Here is a 12,748-nt window from a genome sequence, read left to right as displayed (position 1 = left end):
CAAACTACACCTCAAATCCCACCATGCAGCCTACTCTCTTCTTTCCCAAGGTGGAATCCTGGACTTGGAAATCAGGTTTGGACATACCTGACTCTCTGTATTAATGGTATAAACAGTATCTGTTTGGTCCAAGAGTTTACAGGAATGTGCAATATTGACAGCTGTTTCCTGCTTGTCTCCTGTCAAGACCCAGATCTGGATTCCTGCCTCTCGTAATGCAGCAATGGTATCAGGCACACCCTCTTGCAGTCGATCTTCAATTCCAGTTGCTCCTGGAGAAGAGAAGAGACAAGCTGGGTCACCTCTGGGGGAAGAGAGCCAGGCGTTTAATTCTTTTGGTATTATCATCCTGTTGGAATTGGGCCTCTTAAATTGAAGACATGCAGCAGAATTGATGCTGCATTTAGGTTGTAGTTAATGTGGCTGAAAGGGGGATATTAATTAGGTCAGTGGATTCCTTATATTTTTTGTATTATCTTAAGCTCAGCTTCAATCCTTAGTGAATATACAACAGAATATTAAACAGTGGCTAAACGATTCAGCAATCAAATAAAATCTGCATTTAAATTGGGGATTTTTTTTTTTAGACCAAAGACTTGGCTACTCATTTCACTCATTGCTCAAGCAGAGCAATTCATTCTTTTTAATAATCGAGAATGACAACTCGTTGGCAAAGGAGTGATGCTGGGAGCATGCTGAACAGATAATTTCCCTGTTGCAGGACTTTGCACGAATGCAATAATAACATAAGAATGCAGTTTTACAGTGTGACTATTTAATAGAGTGAGAGTCTCTTAGTGAAAAGTGGAAATCTTTTCCCAGACTTAGTTCTCTTCCACCTACCTTGAGGTAGGAAAAAATTATTTCTTTGAGGAAATGTGTTTGCTTTGGATAGCCAGTCCAAATGCAGAAGTAAACAACTGTGTGAAAAATTATGGTTCCTGTCTCATTTTTTCCTTTGGGTATCAGGCAGAAGGAATCAGACTTTGAAGATGATATAGATTAAAGTGGGAGATAGGTGGAGGAAGGGGGGAAAAGGACATTTATTTGTGTGAAGAAGAAAATGAAACTTTTTTTGCCAGGGAGACTGAAAGATCTTTCATAGCAAGATAAATTGACAAGTTCTGACAAGCTGTATTATCCCTTCTTTAGTCCTAGTTTATGAGAACTTCTCACTAGCTGGCCTAGAAAACATTCCTTTTGAGCTATTCCAGAATTCTGTCCTGAAAAATAAGGACGGCTTATTGAAAGGGGTATAGGGGTATAGGGTCTGGTACTATCAAAGAGGTCACCAGAGTTATAACTAGGAAGCATTGGCCTAGAGCAAATAGCACAAAAGGTTCCCTCACTTGTAGGGGTACTGGACCAGAAGAGCGTTTCCAGGACCACAGTGTAAGTTTACTTCTGGTGAGGCGTCTCCAGGGCAGGGCAGGGGAAAGCATTTGTGCCAATATGCCATCTGTTAAGTTGCTATTTTAATTAATTTTTATTCTTGCTAATTGGGTGCTAAAACTTATTGTTTCTACATAGCTGAAGGACTTGAAGTGCTGTCAAGGCAACCTCTAAATTTGGCACCATTAAGTCAAATCAGGAAGCATTTATTAAATGCCTACTATATGTGAGGCACTGCACTAAGGACTAGGGTGATACAAGTAAAGTTTTTGGAGGAGACATTCAGATGACTATGTACAAGCATGATGTATATAGGGTTTAAGTTGGAGATACTCTAAGAAGGAAGGCACTAAGGAGGGTGGGTTAAGAAAGATTTCTTATAGAAACTGGGACTTTAGCTGAGATTTAAAGGAGGTAGAGAGGAGGAAGGAGAGACTTTCAGTATGGGGAATCACCAATGAAAATCAGAGTCTGTAGAATGAATGTCTTCTGTGAATATCAGTAGACTGGAAAGGTAGGAAAGGGCTAGGTTAATAAGGGCTTTAAATGTCAAATGAATATTGATCTTAGAAAGATCTTGAGAAAAAACTATGCCTCAGAAAGGAGGAGATAGAAGGGACAATGGCTTTCAGGAATGAATGGATTAAGTGAGACTTTTTGAGAGTGGGGATGGGAGAATGGGACAATCTGGGGATTTGCCTTAGCAAGGAGAAGGGCCACTTCTTGTAAACCACAAGTAAAGAAGGAGAAAGTAGCAGAAGACATCTGAGTGGTATATGAGGAGGAAGGGAGAATGAACTGTCTGTCAATGGTCTTCAGTTGAGATGGTAGAGTTAAGGAGAGCCAAGGAAGGTTTGAGGAGGGATGAAAAGCATTTGAAGAGTTGCTGTGCAAATGGCATAGAGAGCATAAGAGGATTGCCTTGATGAGCCTATGTAACACATATTTGTATTTGATTTGATATTGTTTCATGATTTTCTCCAACTTAATTCAGAAGTTTGTGAGTAGGATTGAAGGCAGTGGATACGGAAATAATTCAAATTTGAGTCTTTGAAGGGTAAAATAGGATAAGAGAAGGGACTCAAGAGATGAAGACTGTAGAGCTTAATGTTTCACCAAGGAGTCAAAATAGGGAAAGAAGGAAAGTACAGCCAATGGTAAAGGTGATAGCCTGGGAAAGAACTATGATGTCCAGGGATGGAGGTCAAAAGTAAGGATGAAGAACCAGTTTTGTTGCTGAAAGGCAGGAAAGGGGTGGAATGGCCATAGACTGATTAAGGATAAGATAATGGGAAGTGGTACATTCAATAGGAATTGATAAATGACTTGCTGTTATAACTTTGAGACCCTGTTGGAGAGACAGAAAATTCTTCAGGCATATACTTTGAGACAACTGGGCCTTATTAAAGGTTAATTGATTTCACTTTTTTCATCCCCCAATTTTTATCAATGAATCTTCCAATGATTTTACATTCTCAAGGAGATTATTTTTTAAGGAAAACTTTTTTTTTTTAAAACCTGATTTCAACCATGCATCATGAGGTAAGGTACATTGTTTACAATTTTTTCTGATTTACAAAGGAAAAAAAAGTCCTGAAAAGGTGAAGATCATGTAACATAGTGATAAAGCTACCAGCTGAACTCACATAGACATTGTTTCTAGTAGAATGAGAGCTCTTGGAGAGCAGGAACAATTTCATCTTTGTCCTCATCTCCATCATGTAACAGTGCCCAGAATATAATAATATTTATTAATTGATTCCTAGAGAAAAAGAACAGGTGTGACTTCTACTCTGACTTATCTTTAAAACTCTGCTTAGTGCTGGGGACACATATCAAAGAAATGCTAAAAAACTTTGGATCCTAAACAATTGGAAACACTTGACTTGTGTTTCACTGACTTTCCTTAATTTCTTGTCCTTGATATAGTGTCAGTCTGGAAACTGAGACTCTAGTTCTGACTTTTCCACTGGCCTCCCTTGCATCTTTTATATCCTAACAAGTCCATCTCCTCCAAGAAACCTTCCCTAACCCCTCTTAATTCTGATGCCTCTGTTAGTTATTTCCTATTTATCCTGTAAATAGATTTTTTTTTTAGGTTTTTGCAAGGCCAACAGGTTTAAGTGGCTTGCCCAAGGCCACACAGCTAGATAATTATTAAGTGTCTGAGATCGGATTTGAACCCAGGTACTCTTGACTCCAGGGCTGGTGCTTTATCCATTACGCCACCTAGCTGCCCCTGTAAATAGCTTTTTTAAAAATATATTTGTTTGCAAGTTGTCTCCTTCATTTGTCTATAAGCTCCTTGAGGGCAATGGCTGTCTTTTGCCTCTTTTTTTGTGCTGCAGTTATCCTGCAGTTATAAATATTATAAATCTATATATTATATTATACATGTTTTATATATATATATATTTATCATACAAATTAGGTTTGTAAGTCCTTATTGTTACTATTGCTGTCCTTCATTCCCACTTAAAATGTTTCTTGAATGAATGAATCTTATCTAGGGACTTTAGGGGGAAATCAATTCATTTCTTTGGGCTTCACATGTGAAATTAGACAGTTGGAAGACATGATTTCTATAGTTCCAGCTTTGACATTTTGTGTTTAAAATCCCTTCCAGCTCTAGCATTCATTGTTCAAAGGTCCCTCCCAACTATGATCTTTTAGGTTCTAAAGTTCCATTCAGATCTGACATTCTATTTTTGAAGGTCTTTTCTAATGCTAACTTTCTATTATTCTATGAGTCCATGGAGATTCAGTTCAAGATAGGAAATAGATTGAGTTTTGAGGAAGAAGTGGACAAGATCCAAGGTACTGGCTACATGAGTTATATAATATTCCCAGAGGGAATTCCTCAGAAAGCAAAGTGAGCAGAACGTGGATTGGTATTTGAGGTATTTCATTTGTGCTAAAGATTTGCAAAGGTCTCCTGGGGATGAGTTTTCAATTTAAATCTATTTAAAGTCTTGTCACTATTGGAGCCAAGAACTTTCTTTACAACCACAATATTTCTCTTTTCTCATTTGATAATGACTTATTTTTAGTTACCCAGTAAGGTGAGTTGAGTCTCTAGATGCTGGGCTGTCTCCATTAATAGTTCATCTTGGTTGTCAAGGGATGCTTCAGCCTCATGGCGGAAATTGGCCCACCTCTGGAAGTCCTCTTCTTTTAAGACCTACAAGGCAGATAAGGAAGCTGTTTCTAAACTCCAGTTTGTTGCACAGATCCTGGACTGGATTGATCTTGTGTACCATGACATCTCATGTTCACATTTAAATTTTACTGCAAAGTCAGAAGGTTTCTCTGACCTTCATAGCCCAACTCCTTCAAGAGGACTTTGTTGATCTCTTCTGCTTGGCAAATCTCTTTATCCTATTTTCCTCAGTTACCTCATCTGAAAAGTGAGCTGGAGAAGGAAATGGCAAACCATTTTGTATCCTTGTCAAGAAAACCCTAAATAGGGTCACAAAGAATCAGACATGACTGAATAATGACTGAACAGTAACACATTCATCATTATGGTATAATTGTGTTTGTTTTATTTCTTCCTTCCCCCACCCCCAACTTCCTGTTCTTTCTGGGCCATAAGCTTCTCAAGGGCAGGGCTACTGCCTTATTTAACTTTGTTGCTCCAAGGTCTGGCAAAAAAGAAGCTTAATGAATGAATGAATAATGAAATGATTGATTAATTAGTTCTGGTTCCAAGTTGCTGAGGAAGTAAGGTGTCTATTCTGTGAGCAGAGTACCAAGGATGATTCTTTAACAGTCTCATTCATCTTCATAGATTGTGTTTTGAAGTCTTTAGATCTAAAAATAGCTTCCTATAAATTGAGCATTAGACAAATTATTTAGTCTAATCAATAAGTACATTTTGAGTGCTTATTGTGTCCTCAGCATAGTGCTAAGTACTGTCGGGGATATAGAAGTCAAAGATCTAGGTCCTGGAACTTGAGTTAGGCCTTGAAGGTCAGGAAGGATCTAAGTAAACAGAGGAAAGAAGGGCTTCAATAATTGAACAGTATATGGAAAGGTGTCTCAATCCTCTTTAATCACCTCAAATAAAGAAAACTGAAGGAACACCAAAATCCTTTAGCCTTATATGTCTTAGTAACATTATAAGACCAAAGAGCAGAAATATTCTTCCTACCTTCTTGGCAATGCAGAGTGTTCGTAGCCCATCTCTTGCATACCAGTCAAGGTGTTTCTGGGTCCTGGTCTGGATTTTTCTCAACTTCTTCTCTGCAGCTGGATTTATTGCTATCAAATAGTGATTCCGAATATATGGTCAATTGCAAATTTTGGGACATGTCTCACCTCCCTAATTTAAACTCCAACAATCATCACAAACCTATCCAGTTAAAGAATTCTATCAACTTCCTGCTCTCTGGAGCCTGTAACATCTCTGAACCACTAGAATGTCCTAGGAGATGTTGTCCTACGTCCTCACGTCTCCTGAGGCTGCCCTCTGATGTGGTAGCACTGTCTAAACTTGTCAATTGTCTTAAGCAAAGGGTTAAGGAATTAACATTTACTCCCCTCTCATTCTGAGGAAAATGGGAATGCCTCAGTAATTCTAAATCTTGTCTGGAATCTGCTATCCTAGGAGAAAATCAGTCCCATAGCTGTCTACTTCTTGTTAGTAATAAAGACAGTGACTGCATCATAATTAATGGAGTCTCACATTAGACTCACATCAAGGGACTTTGAAGTACTTTTGTTGGTTTCGAGAGAGTTTATGCTAATCTTGTTGCAGAAAGAAATAAGAGGATTATTTATTGGTGAGGAGACTAAGGGCCAAGGAAAGAGAAACTCAAAGGTTTTCTTGGTGAGGAAGAGAACCCTAGCAGCATGATATAATGGCTTTATGAATAGGAAGTTAAGATTCTGGCTCTTTTTTTTTTTTTTTTTAGGTTTTTGCAAGGCAAATGGGGTTAAGTGGCTTGTCCAAGGCCACACAGCTAGGTAATTATTAAGTGTCTGAAAGCAGATTTGAACCCAGGTACTCCTGACTCCATGGCCGGTGCTTTATCCACTGTGCTACCTAGATGCCCCCGGCTCTTTTGTTAACTAGCTGTGTAACATTTATCAATTTGCTAAATTTGGGCCACAAATGAAAGTACTTGATTTCATGACCTCTAAAGTCCATTTCATTTCTAAACAATGATTGTAAGCTTAGCCTTCTAGCAAAGGGGCAACATGTCAAAATGGGAAAAAACCCTAAGTTTAGTGTCAGTAGACTAGGTTCAAATGCTAGTTCTAATACTTGCAAACTATATTAGCATGGCTAAATATTTTATATCACTGAGCCTCAGCTTCCTGGATAATAATCCTTACACTCTCTCTGTTATATGTAGTTCATTCTGATCCCCAATTTAGAGGGAGTCTTTTGTTTTCTAGTTTGATATTATGGGCCCATCAGCAATTAATATCAGTTCATTAGTTCACATCAATAATTAATTTACCTTTGGCAGGGTCTTCCAGCAGGTCCATTATTACTGAGTCAGCTCCCTTAGTATAGACAATGATCTCACCAGTCAAGGGGTGCCTTACAATCACTGACATCCTCTTCCTCACTGAGTCAAAACCCAGGGTGTAGAGAAGGTCAAAGGTGAGCAGTGTCCCCTGAGGCAGGCGCACAGTCACTTGCTCAGGGGTCCTGGATATGAGGGTGAAGTTATAGGCCCGGGCAGCATGTACCAGGGCAGCTTCATCGGGGCTTTCGGCCTCGTAGAAGAATTCTGGCTCTGGGATCACTGAGTCCAATACATCTTCCAAGGAGGAGCTTCCAGCCTTCAATGTGTCATGCTTGGGCAAGACTTCTTCTCTGGAGCTGCTCTGGTAGCCAATATCTGTTGAATATCCACAGCTGTGACTGGATGAGTCATCTTGTTCATCTGAATCTACAGCTGTAGAGTTTGGTCCTAAACTTTCCCCAAGATCAGATGGAGTAGTGGAAGAGAAGGACTGGCTGAGACTGGAGAGTTTAAGCCTCTGGAACAGCTGGTGAATCTTCTCTAGTGAAGCTCCTAGGGACTTCATCTGTGGTGGGATGGTGACCTTGATATTGAGAGGAAAAACAGAATATTACTTCTGTGAGGAAAAATAATGAAATCATCCATAGGCAAGTTGAATAAAAAAAGACAAATAAAAAGGTCTCTTTCGTCCAAGTTCTAATTCTGCTGCACTCTTTTTTACTTAGAGGTCACTTTATCAGTAACTACATTAATTATCCATATCTCTTGCTAGGTTATCTGATAGTAAGACCAATGAGTTGTGTGATCTGGACAAGTCACTTTCCCTCTCCCAACCTTAATTTTCTCATCTTGAAAATAAAAGAATCATTGACATAAGATTCTCTAAGCACTAATGTTCTGTGTACCCACAGGGAGATGGTCTTTCCCTTGGAAAATTTTAAAAAATATAATACAAAAATGCTGTTTTCTTTTCCTCTGACATTACTTACTCCAGTAAGTCAACTCTCTGAATCTGTTAATTCATCAGTAAAATGGGTCTAATGATATCTGTTTTACTTACCTCACAAAGTTTTATGATGATCAAATGAGATAATGCCTGGGAAAATACTTTGTAAATTCTAAGACATTGGAAATGTTCAAGAAGAAGCTGGAAGACTCTTAAACAGGAACGTTGTAGATCAGACATGTCAAACATATGGGCTGCACTGTTATCACAATACTCTCAAGTGTAACCCAAACCAGATTAAAATGTAATTGGGAAATATTAAAGACTAAGTAAAAATACAATAGAACCTAGACAATATTAATTTGTGGCTTTTATAAATTAATATGCTGTTTGTGGGGATCCTCATGAACAGTGCCCCATTATCATTTGAGTTTGACATGACTGTTATAGATGACATTGACACTTCTAGAAAAGGTAGAATGAAACTATCTCAAAAATCCCTCCCAATTCCAAGTTTCCAAGATTTTATAAAAACATTTTTTAAATGATAAAGCATTTGTAAATGATAAAGAAAAAGTTCACTCAGATTAGAAAATGGTAGTCATAGTACTCGCAGGTTCCTGGGCTCTCAAAGATGAGCTTTGCTTTCAAGCCATCCCATTCTCTTCTCCCTTCTTGCTTTCTATATAAGATCCTTTTGGGCAGGGTCTATTTCACTTGTTTGTGTGTACCACATATAATATAGTGCCTAGCTCACACTAAGCCCTTAATCTATTCATTAATGGGGAACAAACATATAGTGAACCGGGCCAACATTCTAAGCTTGATGTCTTTCTTTGCAGATTGCATTCCAGAGGTTACTACCTAGTCAGACTTGTCATGAAGTGAACTAGAATTACAAAATTATCAATTTTAGTGTTAGAAGGAACCTCAGAGGATATTTAGGGCCATAGGGTCATAAATTGAGAGATAGAAGGGGCCTCACCAAATCCATCATCTTCATTTTCCAAATGAAGAAACTGAGGCTGAGAAAGGTTAAATAATTAGACCAGGGCCAAACAGCTTGAACTCAGAATGCAAGAAACTGAAGGAAGAGAAACGAATAAGTCATTTGTTCCAGGCACTATATTAAGTGCTTTTACAAATATTATCTCATTTGGTCATCATAATAACTTTCTGAGGTAGGTACTAATAACCCCAGTTTAGAATTGGGGAAAATGAGGCAAACATTAAATGACTTGTCCAGGTCAAACAATTAGTAATTATCTGAACAGAATTTGAACTCTGATCTTCTTGATGCCATGCTTACCTGATTCAAGTTTAGAGATTAACCCCTTTATTTTATACATGACTATGCTGAGTAGAAGTGACTTGTCTAGTTGACACAGCTTAAAAGCAGAGCCAGGGCTAGACTCATGTTTTCTGACTCCCAGTCAGGTTTTCTTTAAAGCCCACCTACATTCTCTCATGACACCATACCCGCTGCCTGGGTTCTGTTGTTGTAGAGACCATAACAGAATTGCAGATGGCCAGTGCAAGGAAGAAATCAGTAATGGATGAGCCTGTAGAGTGGTAAGGTTTGGTGACCTTATGGGCTGTCAAGCTTTCCAGTTTCAAGGCGGCATCTTTCACTTTTGTCAACAGAACTTGGTCTGGAGTCACATCCTTTTCCTGGGAGAAAAACATTTGAGTGAGAATTTCTTCAGTAAATAGACTACAGGGAAATGTGCTTACTGCAAGGGTTTTTGTCTTATTAGGGAAAAGTAAGCATAGGAGGTGAGAATTAAAATCTTTTTCTAGAGGTGCTCTACCCCAAAAGCTTCCAAAGCAGATGCCTATTTTCATTATGATATATCCTCTCATTCTACAGCTATTTTCTTAATGGTTCACTGTGCTAGGTAATAGGTCTACCGGGCTCGCACTTCCCTAATCATTATGGATGAATCATAGAATTTCAGATATAGGAGGGACCACAGTAATGATCTAGGCTGACCCCTACCCTCAAAGAATCTCCCAAACAACACTGATGATGAGTGATCATCCATCCTTGAAAACCTCCTAGGTAAAGAAACCCATGACCCTTCTTCCCCCACTCCTTAGAGGCAGCCTATTCCTCTTTTGGAAGCTATATCTAGTGTCAGAGTATGTTCAAGATATTGTGCTAAGTGCTATGGCAACACCTTTAGGGCAGAGAAGAAACTCGAAGAATCCTTGGGGAACAAACATATACTGAATTGGGACTTATTTTGTCTCCCATGCAACATTACTAAAAACACAAAAAATACATTTATGTTTTCAGTGATATAAATGCTACCACTACTCTGACCCTATTTTCTCACTGTGGGGGAGATGAGACAACCAAGAGAATATAATTTCCCCAAACCAAAAAGGACATGCCTAGGTATACTGTCTTTTTCCTCCCAAACTCATGATGAACTGTAGCTGCTGCTAGATACTTTTTACATGCATCCTTGTATTAAAGTAGGTAATTTTGTATAGTTTTTTCACTTTCCTGACAATTATTTATAATTTGATGAAATGACTTTATAGATCTGAGATGCTCAAATTTGTTTAGTTTATTCTTATACCCTGAAAAATATTGAAAGGACCACAGGAAGACCTGTGGTTCTTTTATGGGGGATTTATGGAAAAATATGAAAAAGAATTACATGAGACAAAAAAGCATGGAGGGATGGTACATCAGGCAAGGCAAGGCAGTATTCACATGGATAAAATTATGACTCCATTAAAATATAAGTACTTAAACTTGGCAGCCTGGTGGCACAGTGGATAGAGCACTGGTCCTGGAATCTCAAAGACCTGGGTTCAAATTTGACCTAAGACATTAACTGTGGGACCCCAGGATCATTGAACTGCTGTTTGCCTTAGTTTCCTTTTCTATAAAATGGGGATAATAATAGTTTATCATTCACTTATTGTGAGGATTAAAAAATAATATTTATACAGTGATTTACAAATCTTAAAGCATGTAAATATTTTTTATTTTAAACTGTTTGGATTAATGAGTTAGACTTATTTCAGACACTACCTGTGAGATGCTGGGCAAATCAATTAAGCTCTTTTATTCTCAGTTTCTTATCAGTAAGATGGGGATAATGTACCTTACTTAAAGGGTTATTATGATAATCAAATGAGAAAGTAAAGTGCTTTGTATAAACCTTAAAGCACTATATGAATGTTAACTATCATTATTATTTTTCCATTATCAATCAATAACAAATTAATCAAAGAGCATCTGTTAAATACTTCCTATTTGAAGCACACTCTTTTAGGACCTGGGAATATAAAGTCAAAAATGAAATGACCTTGTCCTCAAAGAACTTGCAATTTTTTGGAGGAGACAAGATTTACAGATAAAAGAATATGGAAAATAACTATAAACACAAGATAAATGGTTTAGGGGGTTAGGCTATAGTAGCTAGAGTTTGGGGAAAATCTGAATCAATGTAATCTCCCTTTTTTCCCCCTTTTTTTGTTAAATTTTTGCAAGGCAATGGGGTTAAGTGTCTTGCTGGTGCTCTATCCACTACACCACCTAGCCGCCCCAGATGTAATCCCTTTTTGTCACCTCATCAAAGTATGTGATTAAAGTCTATGGCAGAGGAGCAAGATCTCTGGAAGATTTTACTGAGATGGAAAAGTTCTGAATATGGTCTTGTTGACAGATTTTTCTCCAAGGACAAGTTAGTTTTTGAAGAATGGAGCATTCTATACACTATAGGTGTTCTACGTACTGACAGTCACCATACTCTACCTTTTCTTAAGATCAACTGACCTATTCTAATTGCTTGGTCAGAGAACTACCAGGATATCTAGCTAAAAATATACTCTTTCCACTTTTGTTCTAACGTACAGGTTTAGTCACTAAACATGTGAAAAAGACCCCAGTATGCATGATGTGATAAGGGGATCCTTTGCATTTAAATTCTTGGAGACTGGGTCTCAAGGCTCAGGTCAGCAATTCTGTAACGCATATTCTCATGGCACCATCAAACTGCCTTGGACAACTTTCCAGTGATATGAAGTTGTCTAACTGGATAACTCAGAGCCTGATAGGCAGAATATGGAAAAAGAAATCATCATTATCATCAACATAGAAAACTTACTAAACACTATATACTAGGGTCTGGGACAATTCTAGGGTTAACAGTACAAGCAAGCTAGGCAGGCTTTACTTCAAAGATTCTACATTCTGTTGGGGGAAGACAACACATAAAAGGGAAGATAGGATGGAGTACCTATGGCATAGTTGAAGACTACTACAGGGATTAATACTATTGCTAATATGACTGTTAGTTCTGTTCCAACTGACCTAGAAAAGAAACCACTTAATTTTTGTTATTTTGTGCTACTGAAAACCTCTGTTTCAAAATCTCCTAGTATCATGTTAACTTGTAGCTTGTTGGAGAAAGATTACATAATAAGAGTTATAATTTAAATTAATGTTTGCTGAGTGTCTAAGAGCTCTAGGTGAATTCTGGTGCCTTCTCTTCCCAGCTTTCACCAGGGAATACAGAGCCTACTTTTGAACTATATGTAGCTCAGGAATTGTTTTTGTTTCCCATCATTCATATGGAGTCTGCTTATTACTATGGAAGAAAAAGTAATCTGAATTTAGTTTCCTTTTGGAGGCCCAGGAAATTTCAGAAGTCCTCGTCATGTACTTTTCAGCAAGGCAAGGAAAGAAGTAAAATACATGCTGATGAGAAAGTCTCACTGAAAAGGACTGAGAAATTTTGTACCAAAAGAACTCAGTATATTTTTTTCTGGCCCTAATAAGTGCATAATATGGCAAGATGTATTATCAGCACTGTCAGGTTTGAGGTGATGATTTGGCAACACAGATGGCTGTATATGTAGGCTACTAGTCTGTTCAGTTCAAATTCCTCTGTTTGGCATTTAAATTCCC

The 12,748-nt window shown here is 38.0% G+C and overlaps 1 protein-coding gene and 1 long non-coding RNA gene across 6 annotated transcripts in view; one reads left to right on the top strand and one right to left on the bottom strand.

Moving 5' to 3' along the window:
* The window catches only part of ATP10B (ATPase phospholipid transporting 10B (putative)), a 304,974-nt gene that overhangs the window by 28,791 nt on the left and 263,435 nt on the right, over nucleotides 1-12,748 (bottom strand). For all 5 annotated transcript variants that reach the window (XM_074212482.1, XM_074212485.1, XM_074212483.1 and 2 more), the window contains 5 exons: nucleotides 9,298-9,489; nucleotides 6,861-7,455; nucleotides 5,546-5,655; nucleotides 4,447-4,573; nucleotides 88-272 (listed from right to left, as the gene is read on the bottom strand). In XM_074212482.1, the coding sequence (XP_074068583.1) occupies nucleotides 88-272; nucleotides 4,447-4,573; nucleotides 5,546-5,655; nucleotides 6,861-7,455; nucleotides 9,298-9,489 (1,209 nt within the window). The remainder of the gene's footprint in view (nucleotides 1-87; nucleotides 273-4,446; nucleotides 4,574-5,545; nucleotides 5,656-6,860; nucleotides 7,456-9,297; nucleotides 9,490-12,748) is intronic.
* The window catches only part of LOC141506066 (uncharacterized), an 84,587-nt gene continuing 75,910 nt past the window's right edge, over nucleotides 4,072-12,748 (top strand). The window contains exon 1 of the long non-coding RNA XR_012473764.1: nucleotides 4,072-4,209. This is a non-coding gene — a long non-coding RNA (uncharacterized LOC141506066). The remainder of the gene's footprint in view (nucleotides 4,210-12,748) is intronic.

This window comes from Macrotis lagotis, chromosome 1 (assembly GCF_037893015.1).
Source record: "Macrotis lagotis isolate mMagLag1 chromosome 1, bilby.v1.9.chrom.fasta, whole genome shotgun sequence".
Classification (NCBI taxonomy): Eukaryota; Metazoa; Chordata; class Mammalia; order Peramelemorphia; family Peramelidae; genus Macrotis; species Macrotis lagotis.
The sequence above is the reverse complement of the archived record's forward strand: the minus strand, read 5'-3'. Positions and strand labels throughout refer to the sequence as shown.